Source organism: Hippoglossus stenolepis, chromosome 3, assembly GCF_022539355.2.
Source record: "Hippoglossus stenolepis isolate QCI-W04-F060 chromosome 3, HSTE1.2, whole genome shotgun sequence".
Lineage (NCBI taxonomy): Eukaryota > Metazoa > Chordata > Actinopteri > Pleuronectiformes > Pleuronectidae > Hippoglossus > Hippoglossus stenolepis.
The window spans coordinates 17,898,121-17,921,172 of record NC_061485.1 but is presented as its reverse complement, the minus strand read 5'-3'; the positions used below and the strand labels follow the sequence as shown (position 1 = coordinate 17,921,172).

The following is a 23,052-nucleotide window of genomic DNA, read 5'->3' as shown; positions in this document are numbered from 1 at the left end:
CAAGGTGCATAACCGCCATATTTAAACAGGTCAGCATGGCCGGATTGGAGTATATACAGTTTGTGTGCAGGGTAAGCATCGCCCCTGTGATGCTTTCCATTTCTAACACGATGAAATATTTAATTGAGGCAAAACAACTCAATTTCACAGGATAGGTTTGAAAGTCTTTTGTGTTTTCAGGTTTGATCTTGGGTAGAAAGAAACACCATCATGCTGAGACTTTGTGTAAGTGTGGCAACAATACAGCATCTGATGGGAATGAAGATTAGACCATGCTTCAGCTTACACAGGAAACTGGCAAGTTTTCATCGTGCAGTGGGTAAGAGCATTGTTTGTTCTTTTTTCTGTTTTTCAGAATCAGGTACAAGAGCTTGTTTCTCAGTTGAAGGTTCAGTGTGTAGAATTTATTGACATCTAGTGGTGGATTTGCATGTTGCAGCTAAATACCCCTCCCCTTCCAAACAGGAAAGAGAACATGTGGTAGCCTTCAGTTGTCTTAAAAACTCAAAGGGTGTAATATTTGTACAATTTAGATGATTACAAATTCAAATTTTACCCTGAGTGAATCTGCTTCAGCCTCAGGATTTACTTTTTAACACAACAGCATATTTTGCTTTAGAAATTTTGCAAATCAGTTCATTTTGATATTGATATTAAGACTGTAAATGTATTCCTGAACTTGTTTATGTTCATTTAGTTGACATGCAGCAATGATATGCCCCTGTATTCAATTATACCCACCTAGCACAATAAATTATTTAGTAAAACTACATAATCATGTTTATTTAATCAGAAAATGTCTTTATCCTTTAAATTTGAAATAAACTATAACCAAAAAGCTGGTGTCTTGGGCCCTCAGAGGACTGTAATTAACGCCACCAATCATTTTATTCAGACTGAGTTTGATTCGCGAGTTTATGAGACACATGTTTAAACCTGCTACACACAACACGAAATGTGACGTGGTGCGCACAGCCAGGACATCAGGGTTAATGTGACCGGAACTATCCGGATCCATGATCTGGCATCACTGATTAATAACTAAATACATTTTGTTATCAGTTCGTCTGGGAATAAGGACAGAGACGAGCACACACACACACACACATACACACACACACTCTTGCAGACAGAAGACAAGTTCTTCCCACAGATTATGACGCAACACAGTGTTTTAAATTCTTGGAGAAGAAGCGACGCCCTGTTTATCCAGGAACATAAATATGAATTTAGCAGCTTTCAATATCAGTTCTAAGTGTGAGTGATTAGAAAACAGCAGAGGAGCAGAGGCACTTGTTGACCAGCGGAGTAATGCGCCTCAGTGCAGTGGCGCTGCCAAAGGGGGGCCAGGCGGGGCAATCGTTGACTGCTGAATCGTAATCGAATCGTGAGGCTAGTGAAGATGCACACCTTAATGTAGAGTTGTTTTCTCTCTATACTCATCTTTTAGTGACCACACAGATTGGACGCTCACTGATCAAGGCTTTCTCACTTTCAAAGAAGTCTCCTTGCCTGCTAATCTTTATCCTGGGAGCATTGTGAAGGTGATGTGAAAAACGAAGAGCATCCTGCCAGCACACACACATTGTCAAACTAGCACAAGCAACATATACATCTTTTGGTTTTGGTTCACCTTTTTTTGATACGATTAAGGAATTATATAAACATGCAACAGCTGTAGTACTCAGTACATTTTCGAGATTATCATATTTCATTTTATGCTGATGGTGCATTGTTGTATATTGACAACCCATGCATTCCACATATATTCTCTATTTTTGAGCAATACGACAAGTTATCTGCTTTAAAAGTGAACTGCCAGAAATCATCCTGCCGATGTCAATGCTACCTCTTCCTGCTCCGCCCCAATAACGCAGCAAATTGCAGTCAGTAGTAACCAAATTCTCATTGTAAAGCAAACGCCTACACATGAAGCTCACCACAATGCAACAAACAGGTCGGCAGTTTGTACCTCATGAACTTCAAACTTTATAACTGGGCATTTAATCTTCGACCTATACTACCCTGGTTTCAATCTGATGGTTGGTGAGCTAATTCCTCCTTGTTGATTTTCTGTATTCAAACGTTCCCGCGTCCCAATGTTGTCATAAATACGGCTCTATTGTTTCACACTTGATTGGTCGCCTGGATCTGGGGGATCTGGTGGGTGGGGTTCCTTTTTTCCTTTGTGTCCCCCCCCCCCCGCTCTTTTTTAGTATTTTTTTTCCTTTTTTGTATGTTTGTGTTTCTTTAAATACAACCGAACAACAATGGCTGAAAACGCAACGTGCTGTGTGTCAATTTTGTTAACTCCAGAGTTGTGTCTTTGCAGATAGAGAACCTCACCTGCCCATTAATGTACATAGAGGGAGAAGATGACCTGAACCTTGCGAGCAGGGAGAATGCAAATCTGGTAGATTTTTTCCATTTTTAAAATGTCTTTATTGTAATTGGATAACCTTATTGTTTTTATAACATTGATTCATTGGTCTCCAGATCGAGGAAACCCTGAGGGCCAAGGACAAATCTCACCTGTTCACTCACTTGTTGTACCCCGGTGCTGGTCACTTGATTGAACTGCCTTACTCTCCAAATTCAAGAGTGTCCCTGATGAGAGCCAATTCAGAAATATGTGAGTCCTGTCCCATAGCTGCATTTTTCATTCTGCCAGATCCTGAACTTGTCTTGTTAGCATTTTAGTATCAGACCTTTGATTAAAATGTTAAGTGTGAGCTGTAATGCAAAGTAATAATAACTGTACTTCTGAATTTATTTTTCTCCTACAGTAGTCGCAGAGTGGGGAGGGCAACCTGCACCCCATGCAGCAGCACAGGAAGACTCCTGGAAGAAGATACTAGATTTTTTGGAAAACAATCTGAGACGATGAATCTGTGATGAAGTGCACTTTTGAGATTAAAAGAAATACATGTATGTGAGCAGGAAATGCTGCATTTAGCTGAGATAATTTTACATTTAGAGAAGTGGAACATTCAGGAACTTTTTTATACATATACTGTCCTATAATACAGTCACTGTTTTTTTCATCTTGAAATGTCACTTCTCTTCCTTTCTTTTTATGCAAGAGCAACATTTATTTTGAAATTCTTTCCTGTTTACCTTGCATGTTTACATTTTACAGTTTCTAGTGTATCAGGATTTTCATCCAATATGCAGAGCTGATGTATTTGTCTCTAAAACTTATGTATTTTCCCTATTTTATGGTGAATACATTTTTTCCTTCACCCTTAATCAAGAAGACATCTTTTTCCATCACACGTGCTATCTCTCCCATTCTGTGTGCCAAAGTGTCCTTGGGCAAGATACTGAACCCCAAATTGCCCCTGACGGCTGTAATCAGTGTGTGATTGATGTATAATAAAGTGCTCCACGTTGAGGCACTATATGAATGTGTGTGTGAGTTGGTGAATGGCAAAACTGTACGGTAAAACACTTTGAGTGGTCTTCAAGACTGGACAAGACCATTTACCATTGTCCTTGTCTGTGTGTGTCCGTTTCTTATGATGAAGGCCTATCGTTTCATTTTACAGCTCTAAAGTCAGATTGCTCTTTAAATGTGTTGTATCCTGAAGTCTGACTGATTGGTCACACAACGAAAATGGCAAAGAGAATTAACAAGACTTGTTAATTCCATTTATTATTAAAATCCCTTTTACTTAGTTGTGCATTTATTTACCGGTTCATGCATTCATTCATCAATTCCTCCTTTCATTATTGACAGGAAGACAGAGAGAAAGTGAAACTCACGTTCACTGGAAGACTTTTATTTTGAAATCAGTTCTGACATGGTTCTTATCATAACGTCCATATGTACGTATGTCATTATACAGTGAGGACTTTGTTATTTATACTTAGAGACGTCGAACACTCCTCAGGTCGTGTTCTTATAGACTGGATATATAGGCTGGATTTATAGACTGGGTTTATAGACTGGATATAAAAACATGACTCCCTTCGTTTTCACCCACTTGTTGATGCTCCGCCCTTTATGAGACGTTCACGTGATTATTCCCAGTCAGGAATTATTTCACGTCATCTAACTGGTCCGTCCTCTTGCTCTTTCCTCTCCCCGGAGAAGTGCGTGTAAGACTGAGCTCTTCAACGGGACTTTCCATCGCACTCGGGAGGGCTCCTGGTGGGAAGATCCCTCTGTGAATATGACCCGGTGGTGAATCTGGAGGTTCACACGTTCCTCTGAGTGAAAACAGACACATATGGACTTTGCACTGGAGCTCTTTTAGCCCACCCCTGACATGTTCATTGAAAAGGAATGAGAAACTTTCATTTTCATCCAGAACGTCATTAAACTATGTTAAATATGTCTATAGATTCATTTTAGTAAGATGCATAATAACCATGGACTCAATGATAACACACGTATCTGAGATTTGGGGGCTTAATCTACAATTGTCTACATTTATATGTTGCAATGTAACAGTTCCCTTCGTCCGCATTTTAACCTTCTTGCAGAAACAGCTGGCCTTGTCTAATTATCATACTTAAGTGCAGAAGTATTTTTTGCATTAAAACAGTATTGCATTTTTGTTCTGAGAAAGGTGTGTTAATAAACTCATAGGTTTAGCCTAAATTCAATCAAATTTTATTTGTATAGTGACAAATCATAACATACATTATATCATATATATATTTGACATCATCATCATCAGATATGTCCTCTTCATGGTGTGGATGTGTCTGCTTGGCATCTTAAACAACATCAACGGGAGTGTTTAAGGTATTGTCTGCTCCATCTAAAACAGAGTCTTGGCCTGGTACATGCTGCTTCATCTCTTCAACGACGGTCTCATTGTCATTTTCAGTGGATGAGACCTGATCGGTGTCAGAATTGTCAAGTGCATCTCCTACCAAAAGGGGAAAACATTTCAACCCTTTGAGGTGTACAGTCACAAATGTGTGATCATTCAGAAAAACATTCATTGCCTTGTGGTCACTTGTATTAAGCTACATCAGGGATTCCCAAAGTGGTGTGCATGCAACCCTAGGGGTGCACAAGCTGTTGTAAAGAGGATCCTTTGTAATTTTTTAGTTATACACATAATTTCTAGCTGTTAGAGTACAATACGGTATTCAAATCTTTCTTAATTAGATCATGTAATGTGGAAAAAATGAGACAAAAACTGCAGATGAAATATTGTTTGAAAAGACAGAAAAGAGTTAACAGAAAGCCTATCACTTGTAACAGCCACAGATTCTGGAGCCTTTCCACTCTTTGCTAAATGATAGCTTCATGGACCTAGCTATTTTGCTGACTAAAATGCTGACTAAAAAGACTAAATAACTATGCAATATTTATAGCCTAGCCTATATTATAGTAAACCTCATCACTTACCAATAGGGGACGAGCCCTGGATCATGGAAATAACTTCGGCGGCTAGGTAGATTTTCGTTCTTCTTGATGCAGCCGTCATCTTGAAAAGCTTGTAAAATTGCCTAAGTCACATTGTCTTTTGACTTCGGCAAAATAAAACGGCCTAAGTCACACTCTTGACATAAGCCATTATTCTACAGGGGTAGAATCGCATGATCTATTCAACTGAGGATGTAGGCGATTTTACCAGAGGTGGCCAGCATCATGAGGAGATGATTTTCTATCATTTTTGTCAGAAAATTACTTAGGCCAATATTTTAGGAAGGTGACGATATTTGAACTCTGTCAGACAAAATTATTTGTGTCATTTTTATAGATTTAATGATGTTATTAATGATAGCAGCAACAGATAATAATTATTTTAAGAATAATCTTAAGTAATATTGTATCACTTACTTTGGTCAAACCACAAATGTACAAATAAAAAAAGATCAAATGGAAAAGAGAGGAATCAGAGCAATAGAAATTTTAGAGGACTTTCTTTTTGAGATTCCAGATATTGTGGACTATGCCCTGAAGGTGAACCACCGCAGGGTTTGCTGATATGAACTCTTTCAGCCCACCTTTAAAAAAATCTCAAATTGATCACATGCAATTAAGATCGGAATGTTTACGTTAAGCCAGAACTTAAATAGCATATTTAAAATATGTGTGCAGATTTGTCTTTGTAAAGTTTAGTACTGGATGCTAACTCGGGTATCTGTGATATGTTTAGTGATATGCTCCACACCTGCAGAGGTGAGAATTAGATTCATATCCATATATGGTAAGAGTTTGTGCTTTTCTAGTCTTGAACACTCAAAACTCTTTACATTACAGTTTTGTCATTCATCCATTCACACGGTGCATCTATGTGCTGCACTTTCTCATCACACAGCCTTCAGGGCAATTTGTTCAGTATTCTGCCCAAGGACTGCTGAATGGGGGAGACGGGATCAAACTGTTGACCCTCTGGTTAGTGGACAACCCGCTCTATCTTCTACTGAGGTGGTATGTGCTGTGAGGTATAGGCTGTCTGCCACAGGTCCATCTTTCGCTGTTATAGATACACACACACACACACACACACACACACACACACACACACACACACACACACACACACACACACACACACACACACACACACACACACACACACACACACACACACACACACACACACACACACATAAAGAGAGTACAGCTTGAGAATTTACAATAACTGACTTTAATGACTCAGTCATATAGTGGTTGGCCTCACAGTGAGATTTTATTTATCTAGACATTGATACATATGTTCTCCAAGCCTTTTATATATGAACACATACACATGCTTAATCATATAAAGAAAACAAAGCCATGTTCCACGACTGTCAGCCAGAACAGAATTCTGAGGTTGCACCAAAAGCGAACAACTGAAGAGTGGAAAAGCGAAGCCTGGTCTGATGAGTCTGGATTTGTGCTGAGCTACACAGATGGTCGGGCTCAGAATTTGGCATCAACAGTATGAATTCATGGACACAACCTGCTGTGTGTCAACAGTCCAGGATGCTGGTACTGTAATGGTGTGGGGGAAGATTTTTTTAGGTACACTTTAAACCCCTTAATAAAAATCCGTCACTGTTTAAATTCCACAGCCCCTGTGAGTATAGTTACTGTCCTTTTCTTCTGAAGGCAACTTCAACACTTCACTTAGTCACCTCAAAGTGCTGTCATTATTATTTTCAATTAGATCATTGTACTTCAGTGTAGTGCCCTAAACCAATACAAATAATATCAAAAATTATTTTAGGATTTTAGTGTTTGTCATTCTCTGCTCATAAAGAAGAGTTTAAAACCACAACCTTCCCACAAACTTAAAAGAAACAATAATGTGATATTTATCATGATAATTATCAATATTGACTCATATGAAAATGTTAAAGTGGCCATATTGTTCAACCCTACCTCAGTGGCCTCCCCATTGTTGATTGCTTTGCATCCAATAGAAAACCGTTTGGATGTAGATGAGGAGATTCACATCAAATCTGCATGAATGATGTGATGAAGTCATGACGACATGGAGCAGAATCTGAAGGGAATATTTCACACATCTTGCTGAATCCATGCTAAAATGAACTGAGCTCCACCCAGTGTTAGCACGGTGTAACTGAAGTGCTGTGTATTTAACAGTATAACAGCTCTAGTGTAAGTGAGTACATTTAAATACTGTACTTAAGTACTGTTTTGCGATACTTGTAGATGACTTCCATTTTGTAATACTTCATTGCAGAGTGAAATGTTGCATTTCTTTACTCTAATATATTAATTTGATAACTTCTAGGGTAGATTAAGTTCATTAATTAATTTGAGATATAACATGGTCGGTTTTCATAATAAGATGTAAAATATTATCATAAAATATCAGAGATACTTTGAAACTAAATAGATTCTTAAACATCTCAACCTTTTATTTTATGGTTACCACTGACTCTTTTGAAAAGGTCAAAGATTGTAATGTGTGTAATTTTGGTTATGAATTGTTAAATTTCATTTAAATTTAACTGGCATCAATAATTCATATTTGGCTCAAAGGTGTCTCAGGCAAACTGGAAAAATCTTTTTTCAGGACTTAGCCAATCAGGAAGCAGCATCTTCGAACTATTTTCTTACATAAGACTAGACTAGGGCAAAGGCCTAATGTTTAGTGCAGCCTTGGTTTAGACTTGGGTCAGTTGTAAGGTTAAATGTTTAACTGGAGCAGATCATTTTCATTTGACCAGATAGGTGTGAACCAGTGTGAACATCTTCCTGTATTTTCAGGTTGGATCTTGAAAGACCATCATGCTGGGACGATGTGTGACCACAATACAGCAGCTCGTGGGAATGAAGATAAAACCATGCTTCAATTTACAGAGGAAACTGACAAGCTTGCATCGTGCAGTGGGTAAGATCATTGTTTGTTCTTTCAGAGCTTGTTTCTCAGTTAAGCAGTAAATTCAACTTTGACCCAGAGTGAATCTGCCTCTGCTTCAAGTTTACTGCCTGAAGCTCCGATTGTGACATACAGAGTGTGATCACCTGTAATAGTATTCCTGAACTTGCCCATGATGATGATGCACCCCTGTAATACCCTCACAGGGGTCAGGAGATATTTTCTGGAGGCCCGCCAGATGATTGTAGTGAAAAATAATAATGAAATATATTCAAAGTAAAATAACATGTCTTGGACATTTTTTTAACATAAGACAGTGAGCGGCAGGGCTCCCCGTGCATCAGCCTGATTATACAAGTGGCCTTTGACTCACAACGACTAAGAAACACTGTATTATTACAACAACTGTAGATTTTTTTAGACCTCAATCTACACCAAGGAGCTCAAAAACATGTTGAGAGTAGAATTATAAAGAAAAAGCAAACATTTCAAGAAATATATATAAATAATAGGGTGATTGAAGGACATGTCTAGCACTGAGTATTGTTAATGGTTGATTTGATTCTCAGCTCCTCCATGTCAATGTGTCCTCGAGCTTAACAATGAAAGTTAAAAGTCAATCTATTGATTAGTAAGTAAGTTACTTTGCCCTCCAGCTTAGGACAACAGCTTCTGCCAAATGAATGCACCCATCTCCTCTCTTTTGTTCTCTCCCCCCTTTCCACCCACCTCTCCGCTCACCCCAACCGGTCGAGGCTCAGTTGGAGTTTTTTTACATTCAAATTATTTTTGTTTCTCTCCGCAGTCACCAAGTGCTAATTGTGGGAACTGTTATGTTTGTTTATAATTTTGAAAGGTGTAAACCTCACTATACCTCATGACCTCATACTTCATAATCCCTAACCCTTCTATTTCAAGTGATATGATGTGATTTGACGCGATACAAATAAAATTGAATGGAATTGAATTAGATGAAATGTCAGCCTATGACAATAAATATTTCAAATATAGTGTCATTTACTCAGAATTTATTTTTCTGTGTCTTGTACTTGCAGGTGCAGTACGGTGGAGGAGCAGCTGGAGACCAGCCCCTCTGTTGACAGCTGCTCCTGTTCGTGCTCTCATTGACGAACAGATCAGCATTAAAGGACACTTCCTGCCCCCGAGCAGTCCAGTTACAGTGTGTGCACGAATGCACAGTGAGGATGGTGACCTGTGGGAGGCCTCCGCACATTATAATACAAATGCAGATGGCACTGTGAACTGTGAGTCACACTGAGTTTCGACTCAGTACCATACATATCACTGTTGGAATGTATATAATGCTTTTGTGACAGTTTAACATATCATCATACAATTTGATCCCAATCAATTTTGGAAAACACCACAAATAATGTGAGATTTAACCTGAATTTTCTTAAATTATATGTAGTTAGTTGAGTCTTATATTTTTAACTCTTCTTTTAGTAAATATATACAGTTAATAGACTCAACTAGACTTTTACTCTTTTATTGATCCTCTCCCTTCTCTCTCTTTCTTCCTCTAACAGTGACCAGGGATCATTCTATTGGGGGATCATATTTGGGCTGTGAGCCAATGGGACTCTTCTGGGGACTGCAGCCGGCTCCTGGAGCACGAGAAGGTTTGAGGCAAGTGATAAAAACAAGAGACTGAGAGACCCAGAAAATTAAGTAGTTGGCATCACACCCAACTTTAAAATGCACCTTAACTGTGCATTTTAAAGTTTCCTTACACCTCCTGGTAGTATAATATCACAAACAGTTTTTTCAGTGCTAAACCCAGCTACAGCCACTGACTTACAGAAATAACTCTGTCTCTCTAGTGTCCACTTCTATTAGACTTTTGATTAATTTGAATATATAACGTTTCTCCAGTCAATATTCTTGTTCAGTGAATTGTTACCAAATTCCCCTGCTTGTTGTCTCTATGAACCGTTTTGGGTCGATGAGAGTTTCATGTCTAAGTGCTAATCTTTCCACAGATTGCGGAAAAAATATGTGGACACTCCATACGTGGTGCACATTTCTGTACTGGATGGGCATGTGTCACCCAGTAAGGCACAGGGTGCTGAGCTGGCAGCTGTAACTGCTGAGCGCTGGTACATGGCACCAGGCGTAAGGAGAATAGAGATTCGTCAAAACACACTTGTAGGGACGTTATTCTTACCCCCTGGTGAGTACATATTTGACACATACTCTATTAAGCCATGTATAAGATAGACATGGAAAGCTGTTGGAAGGTAACTGTCTCCTGAACGGCGTCTACTCTACTGATCTCTTGCAGGTCCAGGTCCATTTCCTGCCATGTTGGACCTGTGGGGAATGGGTGGAGGACTGGTGGAGTACCGCTCTGCTCTGTTTGCATCCAGAGGCTACGCCAGCTTTTCTCTCGCCTACATAGGGCACAAAGAATTACCTGGCCCACGGAACTGCCTCAATGTTGATGATTCATATTTCAAGGTAGGTTAAGATGCAGGCTTTAATTTTGCCTTGTATCTTCTTTTCTCACTCCATATTTTCCCTTTAAAAAAGATTTACAGTGTTAGGATTTGCTCCTCTAAAGGACTTTAAATGCTTTTGTGGAATTTATGAATTTCTTTGTGAAATTATTTGCCATGTGTGTCTTTGCTCGATTTTCTTCCTGCCCCGCCCTGAATGTGTTTGTGTGTCTAACTATACCTCTTTATGTATTTAGTCTTTGTCAGTCTCCCTTGTCGGTTTGTTTCACTGGTGTTTGTGTTTGTTCATGTTTAGCTCCTGCCTTGTTCTGCGATGTCTCATCTTCTTGGTTTGGTTCATTGGTCCCATATTCGAGATGTTGTTGTTTTTTTGGGCTCCCCTGCTTTTCTGTTTGCCTATTAAATTCACTGTCATTTCTATCAGGCTAGTCCTATTAGATTCAATTGTGTTAAATGAATGAACTCATTATACTGAATAGCTCCCAGCCTGATGGTGACTAGGAATTGTTCACCTCCGAACTGCCTCCTCATCAGCGAGCCATTGGCCTGCTAGCCTCCAGCCAGCCTTCCAGATGTACGACACATCAGTTCGGACTCCACTTCTCTGGTCGACGGCCTGGATGACAACTGTTCCCTCTCTGGTCTGTGGCGGACTCCAGCCCCCGATCCTCAGCCTGATCCTGACCTCCAGACTGCAGTCCAGCTGTCACTAACTCCTCCTTCCCAGTCAGCCTGACCTTTGTGTCCTCCGGAGAGACCCAGCCTCACTGGCCTCGTACTCTGTGTCCTTTACTGTCGACCCCCTGGCCGGCCTCCAGAGAGGTCACACCTTCATCCCTGGCTTTGCCGGCACCCTCCAGCTCTGTCCCCTGAGGGGACTCACCTTTGCCAGCCTCCTGTCTCTGGCAGCCTGCTCAGCCTCCAAGACAATTTCTAGAACAGCTCCACCTGTCTGCCCAGCCTCTGGGTCTTCTGCCCGAGTTTTCTTGTCCTGCCCTCTGTCCGGCTGCCTATGGTTACATGCTCAATTTAAATTGATATTGGACTTTTAATTTTTATATTCCCGTTTTACTATCATTTGCCTTGTGTGTCTTTCCTTGATTTACTTACTTCCTTGATTTGCTTACTTCTGTTGTCTTCCCCTTTTGTTTCACCTGTGCCCAATCATCCCTTCCTCGTCTCCCTTGTTGGTTCATTTGTTGGGTTCCTTTATGTTTCCTTGTATTTCTGTTTCTTCCTGTTTATCTCCTGCCTTCATTTAATGACCATTTTATTTACTCAAAATATCCCATCGTTCTGTTTTAACAGTCAGCCTTCCACCTGCTGCAAGATCATCATCAGGTCTGTGCCGACAGAGTTGGGATGATCGGTCTGTCGTATGGAGTCTACCTGGCTCTTCGAACTGCCACTCAGACTGGTGTCAAAGTACGTCAGTGTCGGTCAGTAACATAGAACAGGTATATTAGTTGTTTAGCTGTATAAAGTTTGATTTCTCTTATCCAGCCCTCCTGTTTGATTTGTATCAATGGACCAGTGGGAAGTACCATCAAGCTCTCAGATGCAGACGGCAGGACTGAAAACATTGAAAGGTAAATTGTATTTTCTAATAGGGTTCACCATCCTACTTCTGTGTACAGTCCAAAGCACTGGGTTTAGGTTTACATATTAACATTTCAATATTGATGGAATTGTCGACCTTGACTTCAGATTAAAAGATACGTTGTTTTTCTTTTAACTCATAGTTTTATTAACAATAAATACTGGGAGAATGATGACCAAGGCCATGTCACTTTCAAAGAATTCTCCTCGCCTGCTAATCTTGACCCTGAGAGCAAAGTGAAGGTGATGTGAAAGACTCGGCCACCTGCAAACACTAAAACACATTCTCTTACATGCACTAACAGTATCTACACTGTGTGCTTTATATGAATTTTACTGTTGTGTTTTTGCAGATCGAGAACATCACTTGCCCATTACTGTACATAGAGGGAGAAGATGACCTGAATGCTTCAAGCACAGAAAATGCCAACCTGGTAGATTTGTCTCTTTTCACTCTTTTAGAGTAAATTGAGTGACCTTCGTCGTCATTGTTTTTAAAACACTGATTGGTTCATCGTCAGATCGAGGAAACCCTGAGGGCTGCAGATAAATCTCACCTGTTCACTCGCTTGTCGTACCCCGGTGCTGGTCACCTGATTGAACCGCCTTACTTGCCAAATTCAAGAATGTCCTTATGGAGAGTCAAACCAGAAAAAAGTGAGTCATGTTCCATTGCTGCAGACCCTTCATTAAAATGTTAAGACAAGATAAAATGTAATTTTATTGGCCGTCTGGAGAAGAAATTCAAAACGTTAAGTTAAAAGTTGAGTTGGAGCTGTAATGGAAAGTAATAACTGTATTTCTGACTTTTTTCCCCTGCAGTGTTCACTCTGTGGGGAGGTCATCTCGCACCCCATGCTGCAGCACAGGAAGACTCCTGGAAGAAGATGCTACATTTTATGGAAAACAATCTGAGACGGTGAAACTTTGTTGAAGTGGACTTTTAAGATCGAAGATAACTTGTGTATGTGTGAATGCTGCATTTATCAGAGAGTTTTAAAATCCAGAAAACTGAGGGAGAAAAGGAACTTTGTTGTTGTTGTCCTGGTGTGTGACTCAGTCAAAAACGTGTTCACTTCATCCTTCACGTTGAGCACTTTACATTGAGCAGAGTGTAGACTGGCCACAGGGAGGAGCTGTTTGGTCCCTGTCAGAGTAGTTCAGCTCATGAGGAGAGTCCACTTATACACTTTATAGCTACTGTTTATGCAGCTGTATTAAATGTATTACTTGACCTTTAATGTCACACATCACATTGCTACAAACTGCAGAACTAAAATGTTTCTCCTGCTACGTCTCTTGACAAAAGTTGCTGAGGCAGAGGAGGATTGTTTGTTCAGAAATGCTTCATGTAAATCACACCGTGTCCTTGTTAGATAGATAGATAGATAGATAGATAGATAGATAGATAGATAGATAGATAGATAAATAGATAGATAGATAGATAGATAGATAAATAGATAGATAGATAGATAGATAAAACAAAAACAAAACACCACAAATACATTGAGAGACTGAATGCCATAGAACTTCTTACTTTTATTATATATTTATTATATATTTGACAATCATAACTGAAGAACACAAATACACAAGTCTACTACACAACAATTACTGTCAGGAGTTGTACAAGTGTACAAAGTACCTTCAGAACTGAAGAAACCTCTCAGATGAGAGGTGAGACATCTTTGAGAAACATAAGCGTGTCCAGTTGACTATGTACACTTACAACTCCTGAAAATACCATGACCTGGATGACTGAGAATCCTCAGATATACACAGCAGCCACGTCCTTTAAATAGCTTCTACAGTGCAGCCACAGATAAAGGATAGTAACATAATTGCTGTCACACTTAAAATATCTGGAAAAAGAAAATTGCAGAATTATGTGACTGAAACTTATATATTTTAAAGATGTGGTATTGGATCGGTGCATAGATTTGCATACACTATATTTTTCTATTTTTCGCTATTTTACCATGCAACAAGTCGTTTATACAGAAAAAAAAAATGCAACAACAACCTGCCTCCAAGTCAAAATCTGCTCAGACGTCATCTTAATGGGCATTAATCATTCACTCCCACTTAAAGAATACAGACACTGTTCCTATCTACCTCATCGTGTTTAATGAGATATAAGTGTACATGCTAATCAGTCATGATGACTTGGGATGAAGAGCTCATGGCATGCTGAGGTCACCATGGAGATGAGGGTGATGAACTCTTTGAAGTCGATCTCCAGGTCGCCGTTCTGGTCGAGGTCCGCGAAGAGCTCGTCCAGGATCTCATTCTCATGGATTTTCTGTTGAGCAGAAAAACCGAATCAAAGTTAATCCTAAAAGTCTGCAAGACAGTGACGTTATGAGGCTGAAATTACATTCATTTCGCACCAGAGAACTAAAATTGATAGATTGAATGAAAGATTTACAGTTTGAGCTGAGAGTGGCGGTAGAGGAATGTTGTAAGTTAATTCTCTGCCCATTTACCTCATCTCACATTTCACATTTACATGTTTGTATCCTATGTTTGATGGAAGTACAGTTATTGTCTTAGATCTAAATTATTATTAAAATGATAACTAAATTAATCATCCAGTTATGTGTAATAATTGTTACAGATTCCCAGTCTAATCATTGAAGAGCTGTCATGATGTTTCACTCTGACAACCGACCAACCAAAACCAAAGTCAGTCCTCAATAGAATACCAGCACAGCTTTTGTCAACATATACAAGTATCTTAATTGCAATACACAGTCTCCAATTAGTCAAAAGAAGCCTGAGTGTTTAAGTTGTTGTGAGTAATATCAATTCGTATATACAGTGCTGTCAAAAACAGGCCAGTTATTATAAATCCATAACGTACCATTATGAAATGACTCATCTCATTATTGATGAGTGCTTTAAGCTCAGCTTTTCTCAGGTTGCACTTGTGACCCGAGTATTTGTGGAAAACTCGGATGATGCTGGCCATGCTACTCTCCAGCTCTGACATGGTCTCCTTTGAAGCCTGCAACACACACAACGGGACACAGCCGAGTATTTTACTCTCACGTGAAGATGTCATATGAGAGATGAATCAATTTGAGTTTGTTTTGTACATAAAATGCATTGCAGCATATGCATTAGTAACATATTATCTAGAAGCTATCATCAATGAATATATGAAAATAAAGATTGAGTCTTTCTTACCTGCATCTGAAGAAACGCGTCTGTCTTGTAAGGATCCTAACTGAGACAAGCAGCTTATCCGGCAGTATCTTCACTGCCTCACCCAGTTCACCGTCCAGGCTAAAATGTATTGATCAACCGCTTCCACTTACATCTACCATGCACTATGTAATGTACGACTAATGGATATTAGTGGTCAGAGATTTGACCAAAAACCATTTGCTTTTAAAATGTGTCACTTGACTATGATCAGGTTTCACCATTTCTCCACAGTCAGTTCCGGCCACAAACTGATCTAGAGTCCTGCAAACTTCAGCAGATTCTGGATTTGTTCCAGATCACGTCCATAATACTCTGTGCACAGTTTGTTAACACCTGTAATAACAATCACGGTTACAGGTAAATTAAATGAAAGAAGTCCCTTAACGAAAAGTGCTGACAGAGTGCAATGTTTGCATCTGATGCATTTTCATCAACGGCATTGCTATCGGCTCAGCATGTAGAATAATGTATGTAAACTCTGCATGAGAAATTAAAGGTTGTGAATGTGTAATTGTAGAAATCATTTGAAAAGCTTTTCTAAGTACATTTCTCCATTTATTATATTTTAGGTTAATTATCAAATACTATCAACATGATAGTATTAATACCATCGCTGTTAGGCAATAAAAACAAACATAAATGTGATACTAGAAATATATATTTTTTTCCCTTTTAGGTTGTAATTAGAAGCACCTTTAACACCCATACAAAACAAGAGCATTGACATCATTTATTACAGAGGATATGGCTTGTGTCATTCCTCTAAAATTGCTAATAGCACTCACCAGTGGGTTTGTGGTCTAGGTCTGTGTTTGTGGAAGAGATACTGGGGGTTGGTCTGCTGAAAGGTTCCTACACTGTAAAAGAGCTCTTAAGTACGGTGGCCCTTGGAGCGGAGGCACGTCAGCATTTCAGAAAACACAACGTTTCACCAAACAATATACAAGATTTTGGAAAGCACAACATATCAGAAAACACAAGATTTAAAAAGAAACACATTTCAGAAAACACAACATGTTAGAAAAAATATGTCAACACACAACATTTCTGTAAACACAGCAACATGTCAGAAAACACAATATTTTACAATATATAAGCCAAACCAGGCAGTTGCTAAGGACACCACAGCCACCAGGGGGACCCCATAGTCATACATCTTTTGCATTAGGGTTGCCAATGAATTGTTTGCTACTGAGACTATAGGGCCACAAGTGAAGATCATCACGTTGGTTTGATCCAAAACTGGCAGCAATGACGTTAGAACGTTAGTAACACAGGGCCCCCCGGACATAAGCAAATTTGCGGGTTGGACAAAAAAATAAAATAATGTTGGTTAATGTAATATCTACTAGGTGAAGAACATCTAGACAAAGTATTTGTTCTTTAAATGTGTACTTTTAAAAAGTTGTCAGTAAGGCCTTTTCACGGTGAAACATTTAACGTAGTCTACGTCACATGTGTGGACAAGAAGACTAAAACAATGAATTTTCCCAAAAATTTTCAAAAAGAGACTTTTTTTTCATTGTAATGCTGAAGACAATAATTTAAATTCATCAGCTTCAGATGAATAATAGTTGTAAGTAATCAAAAGCGGCTCTTTCCACTGCGAGGCAGGTCCCCCACACGTATCCTGCCCAGGGCCCCCAGATGTACAGGTCCAGCCCTGCGTGGAGGGTGTATACTGACAGTAGATATGAGAGGAACTGAATAGGATTGGTTATAAAGAATACACGAGGAATCTGAATTTCGAATTTGCACTAGAACGCACGTCATTCTTGTCCTTTCTCATGATATCTATACTATACATACTTTTTTTGACATGATGTAGAAATGCTGTGTTTTATTTTTTTCTAACACATTTTTACTTATCTGAATGTTTGTGTATTTAACTGTACTGTCACTTCAGCGTTTTTTTTTTTGGTGTTGGCTCACATATCTGCAATGAAAAAACAAGTGCATGCCCAACAGAATTTGGTTATTTATCAGAAATTCAAAAAATGTCTATCCTTTATGAATACTGCAGCTACCATGATGTCTGCTGTGATCCTCCTCCGGAGCTGCGTTCGTGCATCACAGTGGAAATTGAGGCTAAAAAACACGGTGTAAATGACGCTGTTTCGAATGTCTGTGCTTACAGACACTTGGCTGACACCACAGGAACAGTATTGAGGCATTTTCAGTTTCTTTCTGTTGTTTATTTTACGTTTGAAGAATCGGTCACCATTTACTTCAATTGTATTGGATTTGGCTGTGACGCTGTTTACCCCTGAAACTCTATAAGTGTTTTGCTGACTCAAACACTTCACCCACCGCTCCATCGGCATAGTGGTGAGTAGATAATGAGTGAATTGTCATTTTTGGTTAAACTATCCCTTTAATGTCCCTTAAGTTCATATTAAACACAACGTTTTGCCTTGAGAGGGGAGCGGGGAGCTGGATGTTAGTTGACAGTCCCAGAAAGTTACAGAGAACATGTAATCGAAAAACTGATGGTCAGCTGTTTCAATTCCAGTCTCACAAAAGCTGCAGTTTCTGTGATCAATATTAAATCTCACTCTTAGCAATAAACCGGATGGACAGATGTTGTTAGGAAATGGACTTCTTAATCTTTGGACTTTGGATATTTATTATATTTACAGGAACAGAAGTTACGCCCTGACCGCAGCAAAGCGGCTCCACTTCCGGTCGGCCGCTCCCTGTGAAACACACCGTGCTCCCCCGCCGGTGACGCAACAAGCGGGACCTTGTGGGTGTCGGCCGTGTCGTGCAGCCCCTCCCCCGCGTAGGAAACGCGCAGTGACGTAGAGAAACCAGCGCAGACGGATCCGTTGCTTTTGACCGAGATCCCTGATACCGCCTGTTGTTCACAGAAACTAGAAGTGCCTTGCCCCGGTCCTGCCGCATCAATCTGCCCGTCTGAGGTGACTGCAGGGCGGCGAGCGGAGACACAGCTCCCGGGAGACGCGGTGTTAGGTGAGCTCTCCGCCACTTTTCTCCCTGACGCGGACATTCCTTTGCTACGCGGCGTATCCCGGTGCTAAGCTAAACATCTGGGACGTCACGAGCAGCAGCAGCACATCTGGCTGCAGTCAATTGAACACACAGGAGCAAGTTCTATCCACTGTGTGAAAAGTCTATTTATTTCATTGAGGCCCGTCTTTCCCGCAGACTGTGTTTAAATCCCCCTGAGAGGACACTGAAGTATTTTCTACAGTTGTATTAAGGCGTTTTGGGTGTTTTCTAATTTCTCCTTTATTCCCTCACACTCGTGTAATTGAGTCTAGCCCACTGTATAAATGGCGATCTGGATGTTGCAGTGTTTTACGGCTGCACCATTTGACTTCAGCAGATACTGTGCGGTTCACTATGCAAAGAGCTGGAAACCACATCCCTGCCTCACGCTCTTGTCTTTTTTCAGATATGTCCTGTTTTCATTTTGAGACTATAATTAACTCAGTGTGTGTAATGACTGGCCTCGTCTCTTTTCCTCTCCCCCACAGGAGCAGTTTTTGAATAAACCCTCAAATAGAAAAAAAAATTGTATGAAGATTAAAAAAGTTAAATATCAGTCTTTTGATTATAAGGATGATAAATGTAACATTATTATTTCTTTTAAGTTTGAAGAGTGTTTTTTGCTCCTGATTGAAGTTATTTGTTACTTATAATACTTATATACCTCTTAATATCTTTATTAATAATAAGAGTTAAAACTGTGAAGAGCTTTGAGTGGTCATCAAGACTAGAAACGCTCCATGTAACTACAGACCATTTAATATTGTGTATGGCTTATATTATGCCTGACCAAAATTATGTTAATACCAGAGACAGGATGGCAACTCTTAACACAAAAATAAGACATCTAATCATTAACTGCAGAGGCCATCGGACCCCTCTGGTCAACCGTCTGTGAAACATAATTTTGGTCAGGCATAATAATGTTAAAAGTGTTAAAAGGTGTTATAGTTTAAACTCTTCTTCACAAGCAGAGAATTATAAACAATGGATAAACAGCAAAACATTTTACAAATCCGACGTAGATCAATTCTACCTCCTCGCTATGCCTTCACGATGCCTAAGCAATATATCAATTTTGTTATATTGCTATTGCTGAAAACAATATTGTGATTATTCTCTCTCCACGCAGGCATGGCTGAGCTGTTGAGGCTGTTGCTGCGCGTGGCTGAGAAAGCGGCTAACGTGGCTCGGGTGTGCAGGCAGGAGGCTCCGCTGTTTCAGCTCCTCGTGCAAGAGAAGACGGGAGATGACAAGAACAAGAAGTTCGTCCAGGACTTCAAGACGCTCGCCGACGTGGTGATCCAGGAGATGATCCGACATGATGTCGGCACTCAGGTAGGAGAGGTCACTGAGTAAGTATGGCTCTATGGTGGAGGATGTACTGCTTTTTAATATCCTGTCATATCTGTTCTTCTGTGCAGTTTCCTGAAATGGCTGACTTCATTCATGGAGAGGAGTCCAACAAGTTTGAGAATGGGCTTGGTAATTATGCAATATTACACATAACATACACACAACAAACCACATGTATGTGTTTGGGGTCAGTTAAGGTCGTGTATGGGGATATCAACAGTGCCACGCAGCATCGTTTCCTGACATTTGAGAAGCTGGAACCAGAGAATCTTTAGCTGTTTTGTTTTAGTTCTTGATGATATCGTGGTCACATGGGACATATTCCTCAATGAGACTTATTTGATCAAATTAAATGAAAAGACACAGAGAATATGGGGCCAGGTGTTGATCCACCATAGGAGTTCTGACTCTCATTGTCTGAGTGTAGAGGTTAATAATAGTAATCACCTCACCTTCATAGTTTGTGTTTGAACTGTTAGAAAGGCTAAAAATACACTTGAGGTAATGATGAGTACTCAGAGTGTTAGAGTCATGTTACATGTGTGTCACAGCACGCGGCGCTCTGTGAACATTCAGTAATTAGTGTGAAAGAAATGAGGTATCACTGACTCTGTGTCTACAGGAGAGAGCGTGATTGTCACGGTGTGCGGTACGGAGGAGGAGACCGCGGCGCTGCTGGCCACGGTGCTGGACGGCGACCGCACGGCGGCGTCTCTGCTTGCTCGAGCCATCCACCAAAACCCTGCGACCTCTGACGCCAGCACAGAGGGTCTGACGGTGCCCCTCAGCCCCTCCGAGCTCGGCATCTGGATCGACCCCATAGGTGAAGGGCTCGGCCCCGTGAATATTTCTAAGCATCTGATCTCACTGAGAACTGATCGTCTCTGTTATCTTTTTAATTAAGATGCCACCAGTCAGTACATAGAGGGCCGAGAGGAGGTGCTGGAGGAGGGTCACCTGTTTCCTTCAGGTCTGCACTGTGCTTTGGTTCTGATCGGGGTTTACCTCCGGAGCACAGGCGAGCCCGTCATGGGCGTCATCAACCAGCCGTTCAACTACAAAGATCCCTCAAATGGACGGTGGGTAAAAGAAGTTGCACATTGTGAAAGCAATCAAAGGTATAGGCGCCCTTCTTCTCAAAATGTAATTTAGATGTTACCTTAACTGACTTTTTAGAGGCCGGTTAAGAATATTTCCTGAGCGAGTAAATACTCTTCAAACTTTGTGGTAAAATTCTCAAAAAGCACAGGCTCCTCTAAACAATGAACTGAGGATTTGAAAATGAAGCCTAACGAAGATCAAGAACACTGCTGGGCAGAAAGACAAAGCAAGATATGAAGGCAGGAAGGTTTTCTGATCATCTGTCTATTTTGTTTACTCATACTTTATTTACTGTTCACTTTCCGTCTTTGTGACTGGATCTTCATCTTCACCTCACGCAGCCAGTACTCGTCCTGCAAGTCTCAGTTTTTGCTTCAAGTCTTAAAACATTAGGAGATGAGTCTGAGCAGGTACCCTACTTGTCAGAACAGTCACTAAACTGTGGGGAGTGTTTAGATGAGGAGGTGACTCACTCCCTGAGGAGCCTTATGAACAGCTACATGAAGAAGTTGATGTTGGTGGACAGTTTATAGACATGTTTTTCTAGGGGGAGCTCAGTGACTGGGTGCAGTGCTCCTGTCAGGTTCATGTTGTTGTCCGAGTGAAGGAATTAACTGTCAGTCATCTTCAGTATCCTCCTGCATTTTGATTCTGTGTCTCCTCTCTGAAGTGAAACGTTCTCACCTTTCCACTCCGTGCTTGTGTTGACAGCTGGAGGGGGAAACACTTCTGGGGCGTGTCCTGTGGCGACATTAACATCTGCTCGCTGTCGCGGCCCAAATGTGGATCAGGAAAGGGACGAGGCCTCTCAGCGGTGCTGAGCTCCAGTGAGAAGCAGGTGGTGAAGGAATCCTTGACTTCACTGTGCGGCCCTGAGAAGCTCATGTATGCCTCCGGAGCCGGCTACAAGATCCTGTGTGTCATCCAGGGCCTCGCTGACGTCTACGTCCTCTCAGAGGGCAGCACCTTTAAGTGGGACTCCTGTGCTCCCCACGCCCTGCTCCGAGCCCTCGGAGGGGGAGTGGTGGACCTGAGTAAGAGTCTGCAGTCTGCCTCTGAAGCACAGGATGGCCAGGCAGAACTGACCTATCACCAGTCTCAAACTGAGTGTAAAGGAGCTGACCGCTGGGCCAACCAGGGAGGCCTGGTGGCGTATCGAGACTGTTCTCAGCTCCACAGCATCCTCGCAGCTCTGAAAGGGAAGTTGTTGTAAAGAGTGGATCTGATCATCAAACGCTGAAGCAGTTATTGTCACATATATGATCATATAAATGTTTTTCTATGATAGAGAAGAGGTTTTCTGTGAAGGATGAAATATTTTAACTATAAGTAATACTCTTATTTTTAACCAGATATAAATATATATATGCAAGAGTATATTTTACTTCAGGTCTGGGCCAAATAATATTCGCAAATACTGTTTTATTTTCAATCATTATCAGAGGTTCCCAAAATGGAGGTCAGCCCCGTTTGGATGGAAAACGTTTGGCAGAAGAAAACTTGAATTAATCTAATTCCTTTGGAAACGATGCTGACGTGATGTGAGACAAAATGATTGGAAAGCAAAATGACCTGTGTTGTACAATAATTCTGTTTTTAAAGGGAATTAAACATGTCAGTTCAACCAGGAGTGACTTCAGTTGAAAAATCTTTTTGTCTTGCACAACTAGGAGAAAGTGATGTGATATGAATGAGTCTATTTGGTGCTTAGAGCCCTCATGATGTCATCATGATTGACAGGGGTGAGGCTGGGCATAGTGTTGAAAATCCCCCTGAGGTGTAGACACTGGTGGTGGTTGGCAGGATCGGAAAGAATATGAAAAATCTAGTTTCATCTAGTTCATCCAAAAGAGACGATACCAACATGCAGGAAGAGAAACATTAATGATCCAGTTCTGTCAGTTAATAAATCTACTGACTCTACACTTTGGTATGTTGGTGTCAAATGTTTTGATCTGCATCCAAACAGGAAAAGGACAGAGTTTGATTGA

At 40.5% G+C, this 23,052-nt stretch overlaps 3 protein-coding genes across 3 annotated transcripts; 2 read left to right on the top strand and 1 right to left on the bottom strand.

The window, feature by feature from the left end:
- The first annotated feature begins 210 nt into the window (after positions 1–210).
- LOC118105133 (bile acid-CoA:amino acid N-acyltransferase-like) lies at positions 211–13,305 on the top strand. Its single transcript, XM_047339321.1, has 11 exons — positions 211–319; positions 9,359–9,568; positions 9,854–9,953; positions 10,307–10,497; positions 10,609–10,784; positions 12,092–12,208; positions 12,287–12,372; positions 12,526–12,625; positions 12,736–12,816; positions 12,904–13,039; positions 13,205–13,305. The coding sequence occupies exons 1-11, from the start codon at positions 211–213 to the stop codon at positions 13,303–13,305; spliced, it is 1,407 nt and encodes a 468-aa protein (XP_047195277.1).
- Positions 13,306–14,534: 1,229 nt separating this feature from the next.
- LOC118104662 (protein S100-B) lies at positions 14,535–15,389 on the bottom strand. The gene is made up of 2 exons (XM_035151695.2): positions 15,246–15,389; positions 14,535–14,684 (listed from the first exon to the last, which is right to left on the bottom strand). The coding sequence occupies exons 1-2, from the start codon at positions 15,372–15,374 to the stop codon at positions 14,535–14,537; spliced, it is 279 nt and encodes a 92-aa protein (XP_035007586.2). The 5' UTR covers positions 15,375–15,389.
- Positions 15,390–18,238: 2,849 nt separating this feature from the next.
- Positions 18,239–22,691, top strand: inpp1 (inositol polyphosphate-1-phosphatase). Its single transcript, XM_035153041.2, has 6 exons — positions 18,239–18,565; positions 19,737–19,942; positions 20,029–20,089; positions 20,583–20,783; positions 20,865–21,039; positions 21,773–22,691. Exons 2-6 carry the CDS (start codon positions 19,739–19,741, stop codon positions 22,272–22,274), a joined length of 1,143 nt encoding a protein of 380 aa, XP_035008932.1. The 5' UTR covers positions 18,239–18,565; positions 19,737–19,738; the 3' UTR covers positions 22,275–22,691.
- Positions 22,692–23,052: the final 361 nt, after the last annotated feature.

Excerpts from the sequence above, each read along its gene's own strand:
- LOC118104662 (XM_035151695.2), bottom strand. The coding sequence starts at position 15,374 with ATGTCAGAGCTGGAGAGTAGCATGGCCAGCATCATCCGAGTTTTCCAC. Across the intron at positions 14,685-15,245 it reads AGATGAGTCATTTCATAATG|AAAATCCATGAGAATGAGAT; the intron begins GTACGTTATGGA and ends TCTGCTCAACAG.
- inpp1 (XM_035153041.2), top strand. The coding sequence starts at position 19,739 with ATGGCTGAGCTGTTGAGGCTGTTGCTGCGCGTGGCTGAGAAAGCGGCT. Across the intron at positions 19,943-20,028 it reads GACATGATGTCGGCACTCAG|TTTCCTGAAATGGCTGACTT; the intron begins GTAGGAGAGGTC and ends TCTTCTGTGCAG. Across the intron at positions 21,040-21,772 it reads AAAGATCCCTCAAATGGACG|CTGGAGGGGGAAACACTTCT; the intron begins GTGGGTAAAAGA and ends TTGTGTTGACAG.
- LOC118105133 (XM_047339321.1), top strand. The coding sequence starts at position 211 with ATGCTGAGACTTTGTGTAAGTGTGGCAACAATACAGCATCTGATGGGA. Across the intron at positions 9,569-9,853 it reads TGCAGATGGCACTGTGAACT|TGACCAGGGATCATTCTATT; the intron begins GTGAGTCACACT and ends TTCCTCTAACAG. Across the intron at positions 10,498-10,608 it reads GACGTTATTCTTACCCCCTG|GTCCAGGTCCATTTCCTGCC; the intron begins GTGAGTACATAT and ends GATCTCTTGCAG.